General features: G+C 38.6%; 1 protein-coding gene across 1 annotated transcript in view; it reads right to left on the bottom strand.

Annotated features, from left to right (window-relative positions):
- Positions 1-2,464: 2,464 nt before the first annotated feature.
- The window catches only part of LOC107086321 (gamma-aminobutyric acid receptor subunit pi-like), a 9,957-nt gene continuing 7,195 nt past the window's right edge, over positions 2,465-5,226 (bottom strand). Inside the window, exons 6-8 of the mRNA XM_015377188.1 lie at positions 3,053-3,135; positions 2,719-2,856; positions 2,465-2,625 (exon numbers count right to left, since the gene is read on the bottom strand). Of these exons, the coding sequence (XP_015232674.1) occupies positions 2,465-2,625; positions 2,719-2,856; positions 3,053-3,135 (382 nt within the window). The remainder of the gene's footprint in view (positions 2,626-2,718; positions 2,857-3,052; positions 3,136-5,226) is intronic.

The following is a 5,226-nucleotide window of genomic DNA, read 5'->3' as shown; positions in this document are numbered from 1 at the left end:
CAACGTCCGCAGTAACAACACACATAGGGCGCGCCACACATTTTGAGGGACAAAAAAGACTTTTATATGCGCCTTATAGTCGCGAAAATGCGGTAGTCTTTTTCCTGCTTCACAAAGGTAGGCAGCAGCTTGACAAAGCCATGATGGCAATTATTTTACATCCAAGTAGTCTACAGTTTTTCATATATACACACACATCAATTTCAAACAGATTGTCTCGGTATCGGCCGATACTGCACAGCCGGGTATCGGTGTTGGGGCCAAAAAATGGCATCGGTGCAGCACTAGTTAGGACAGACCTAAAGGTCTGCAACACCATGAAGCAAACAGAACATGAGCCTTAAGAAAAGCTACAGTAGGAAAATAGAATGTTATATTTCAACCTAATCTTTAGAAGCCCATACATTCATGAACCAATGCAGCTTTGCCTTGAACATCACATGTAAGAGGCGATAAAGAAGAAAAGTCCACAGTCACATCTGATATAAAAAATACCTCCATATGTGCACACAGCCCATTAAAAGCAATACTGCACTGACAAACTGATCCATTTCTCCTGTTTCTTCATCCAGTCAACTTTGCACGGTTACTTTAATGAGCGGTCTTCTGTTTGGTGCCTCTGGTTCAGATAACGAGATCCATTCATTGGTGCTTTTCTTACATATAACCTCTGCTGCCTAGTTAGAGGCTGCCAGGCTTTCTGTTGTTTGCCGGAACACGTAGCCGGTTATGATGCCCTTGATGCGGCTCAGACTCCAGCTTTTGCTCCACTAATACATTCAGCAATGGACGTAAAACTCTAATACTAATTCATTGTCTCTTTGTTATTTAGAAACTATGTTCAAAAAAACTTCTTGGAGAATGTTGGGAAAAATGTCAAATTAACTGATTTGCTTCTTGAAGAAAATAAACTTTCTCATAGTCACAACAGGAGGCGACCAGACTTTGTTTTCTGATCACATTCAACAACAATCAGGCTGTCTTTACCAATTCGGTCAGCTTGCAGTGGAGTCGAGCAATCTTTAGTTGGAGTGCTGATATTTTTCAAGTCAGATCAAAGACAAAGACCCGTCCGTCGTCTTTTTTGTGTATTTGTTTTGTGTTTGGCCATTTGAATCATGATGAGCGCTTGGGAAACCTCTGCAGAATGAATTCTAGGACCAATCAGTAGATGATTGCAAGCTGAAACTACATCATCCTTCTCTGTTCAGTCATGGCTTTTCTGTTTTAACAAAGATGGCTTCCTTCTTAAACAAAATAAAAAAAAAATCAGGTTGCCTCTGACTTTAGCCTATTTTGTGGTTTCCATGTCCCAGTTGATGGATAGATTCCTGTTCCTGTTTGGCTGTGACTCCATCCTGGAGAGAAATATCAGCTGTGCTGCTGCCATCAACACCTTTGTTTTAAGATGTTGGAGATCGGCCTGTTTTTCAGTGTAGTCCTGTTTCTCTGACTGTGACTAACTGGATGTGCTCTCTTCATCCTCTGACATGGGAGCTGGCTCGGAGCTCGTCTGCCTGTCTGTGTGTTTCCTGGACGGGGCCGCCTTTACAGCTGTCTTTTGTATCTATGCTTCTGTCTCCTTGAACCCCAGTCGGCCTCAGCAGATGGCCGCTCACACTGAGCCTGGTTCTGCTGGAGGTTTCTTCCTGTTAAAAGGGAGTTTTTCCTTTCCACTGTCGCTACAAGCATGCTTAGTGTGAGGGATTGCCTTCGAGTCAATGAGTCGATGCAATCAACTGGTTTTCCTTGGATAAAAAATTTAGAAAAGTACCTTGAGATGATATTTGTTGTGAATTGGCGCTATAGAAATAAACTGAACTGAATTGAATTAAATAGCACAGGTAATTTCTTAGACCATATACAAATAGATCTATAGTGAAACAGTTTTTATTCCACCTTATCGAATGACACCGTCAGCCATCTTTAAATCCACCAAGATATTTGGTAAAAATTTGGTTTTATCATCACTGCAGACTGTCACCGCAGCCCTCAGTTATCAACACACAAAGCCACAGGTAGGTGTTTGGCAAACAAAACAAGATGTTTTTAGGTTAAATACAATATGAATATAACTTTGCATCCCATGCTTGTTTCATTTGAGCTGTTTTGAAGACTTCAGTCTTTGTTCTGTCCAGCAGAACCAACCGACTGTAATGAAGCTGGAACAGACTCACAAGGACTGGAGAAAAAATTCCAGTGTTTCAAAGCATCAAACATGTAAGGATATAATTACAACTAACCAGCCTAAAATGGAATTTAATTCGGTAGGTAATTATAAGCCCAAGCTTGTCAAAATACAAAGAACAAACAAAGAAATCCAAACCTTTTTCCCATCACCCTAGCAACATTTTTTCCTGTTTTGCGTGGTTCCTTTAATTCCCCCATTTTCATTTCAGCATAATTAAACTTGCTGGGGTCTTCAGAGGATTGCCTGGTGTAACAGAATCTTAATAAGCTGAAACTACTGACCAATGCATGTTCGAGCTGGGACTGATGACTGGCTGATCCAGAAGGACACCCAGGAGAGAACCACCAGCAGGATGGAGGGGACATACGTCTCCAAGATAAAGAACAGGACATTCCTGCGCAGGGAGAAATGCAGCACCAGCTTGGGGTAATGACCTGTGTTGCGACATAAAAAACAATGCAGTTCTCTAAGCACATAACCATGATGTATTGCAAACATCTTTGCTTCGCCACGACTCCGCTCTGTACCTGTTTCGTACACAGCCTCCGACACTGATGTGTAGTAGCTCTCCACGCTGTACTGAGCCAGCCGCAGGGTGTCCAAACCCTTCACTGAATCATTCCCTCTTGTCCAGTAGAACACCACGTCCTGTATGTTATAGCCCCCTGAACATGCAGCACACAAACTCTTACTACCAGTTATAGCATCAAATCTGCACAGCAACGCAGTGCCTACACAAATTAATACTCACAACAACAATGATGAGGATGATGATGAAGAGGAAAATGACAGAGCTAATGGAAGGCTGATCTGTGGTCAGTCACATAGTTGATAGAGGGTTGGTGGAGGGAAAGTACTCACAGCTCTCCAGCTGCAGGGTGCACACCTGTTTGTCCATGGGGTATTTGGTCAGATCCATGTTGCAGGCAATCGTAGCTGTGATGCTGTAGAGTTTTCAAAGCACGAGTGTCAGAAATGTTTTTTATAACCTTCCCCCCAAATAAAAGTGTAGTTTAAAGCGCTTTGGTCAAGTCTCCTGATTTGAAAATGCGCTATATAAATACATTTACCATTTAAAAATATCCCTTCATTAATGGAGCTTGAGACAACAAACGATTATTGAAAGCAGAAAAACTATTTGAAAAACAGAGATTGCTCATATTTTGTGTGTTAGAATAGAATAGAAAAAAGGCCTTTATTGTCCCACAATGAGGAAATTCTGGTGTTTACTGCAGCAAAAAGATTATAGAAAAAATTGTCACACAAATGCGGACTTTACGTATAAGAATTACATAATAGTGAAGAGTTAAAAGTTAAACAATAAAATACTATAAATATTGAATTGTGCACCTGGAGAATAAATAACCCATATAGAGCTAAGGACATTTTTATATTAGCAAGAATTTACCATCTGATTCATTATTGAGGTTAAAAAATGTCTTGTTTAGTCAAATACTAACATAATATATCTGTCACAGTCTTGTTTATGTTAGGTTTTCACGTTGATCCATGTTTTTCTTTGTTTTTTAGCTCTATTTGTGTTTTCTGGATATATTTGAGTTCTTAGGTTTTTCTTTGCTTGCCCTCCTGTGTTGGTCTCCTTTCTCCTAACTCCTTCTAGAAGCCTCTCTTCACACCTGCTCCCAATCAGCTCATTAGTCCTGTCTTTGTTCAGTCTCCCATAAATACTCTCCCTGTGCAGTTCCTCTTCTTTACTCAGCTCCTCATGCATGTTTTCTGTCATATCTCCATGGTTCTGGTTTATTTTGCAGTTTTATGTTATGCAGTTTATGTTTTATGTTTTTTTAAATTCCTGCCTCTGTTGCCTGTTGAAAACTCCATTAAACTACTGAAATACTACAAGAACTCACCTCTGCATTTGGCTCCTCAAAAACCTCCACTTCACCTTGACAGAACTTGTTGAAATTCAGAGATATTATACCAGTTTAAAGATCTTATATTAACTGTCTTTCCTGCTACATATCATTTTAATGGTTTATGGTTTTACCATTATTTGCATAATTATCTGTTTTCTCTTTAATCCTATCACCTTCACTGGAAAAGCGATCTAGATATAAGTAAAGATTTCTTAAATTAAGTGTATTTAATCTTAATTTGAGTAGGTAAATGAAATAGTTTGCCAATGGAATGAGTATTTTTACTCTTAAAATAAGATAATTAGATAAAATGCACTAGAAATAAGACAATGCAATTGTATTTTCTTATTTTAAATGTAAATTGTCTTGTTCCATTGGCAAAATGTCTCTTTTTCCTCCTCAATTCAAGAACAAATGCACTTATTTTAAGAAAAAATGACATCTAGATTTCCATTTTTTCCAGTGTTGTAGTGTTTAATCCTAATTCAAAGTTAAATTAAGTAACAACATTCCAGTCTAAGATGAAATGGGAGGAGTTTATGTTGCTCAGAGTATTTTGTGAACGAGAGCAGCTGTGCTGCACCGTGAGAGGGAAATACGTCTACAGGCAGTACACGAGTTGAGGGGGGGTGGCATCCCCCTTCTTAAAAAAAATCTTTAAAATAATCTACTATACATTAACACTAAAGCCAATAATATTGTCCTTTCAACATTTAGCGGGATGTGTGCTAACGATTAGCCTGAGCAAAATAAATAAAATCAAAGAAGTGTTGTGGTGGATGATCCTCCCACCACCACATCGTGTTAGTATTTTTTTTCTTGCTTTATATTATATTATTACAGTTTATTTTTAAGTTGGTTATTTCTTTTAGACAGGTATTTTCTAATGGGTGCACACTTTAGTTAATGTCTGTTTGAATGGTTTATTTATTTACACTAGTTCTTTTGTTTCAGGTGCTGCTGATGCTAACCAGCTGGAGAAGGAAACCTGGACCGTACCATTTTTGAAAGACTGACAGGGGAGACTTGTTTCAAGTTGTTTTCAATTAGTTTGTCACTTAAATACTCACTTATTGTTTCTGCTAAGTAAAAGTTAGTTTTGCTTGATTTGTTTCATAGAATGGTTAATTTTGTATTTATTGGTTCTTTTGTTTCGTA

The sequence above is a fragment of the Cyprinodon variegatus genome, unplaced genomic scaffold (assembly GCF_000732505.1).
Source record: "Cyprinodon variegatus isolate N-32 unplaced genomic scaffold, C_variegatus-1.0 Scaffold148, whole genome shotgun sequence".
NCBI lineage: Eukaryota > Metazoa > Chordata > Actinopteri > Cyprinodontiformes > Cyprinodontidae > Cyprinodon > Cyprinodon variegatus.
Note: the sequence above shows the minus strand (reverse complement) of the source record. Positions and strands in the feature narration are given on the sequence as shown.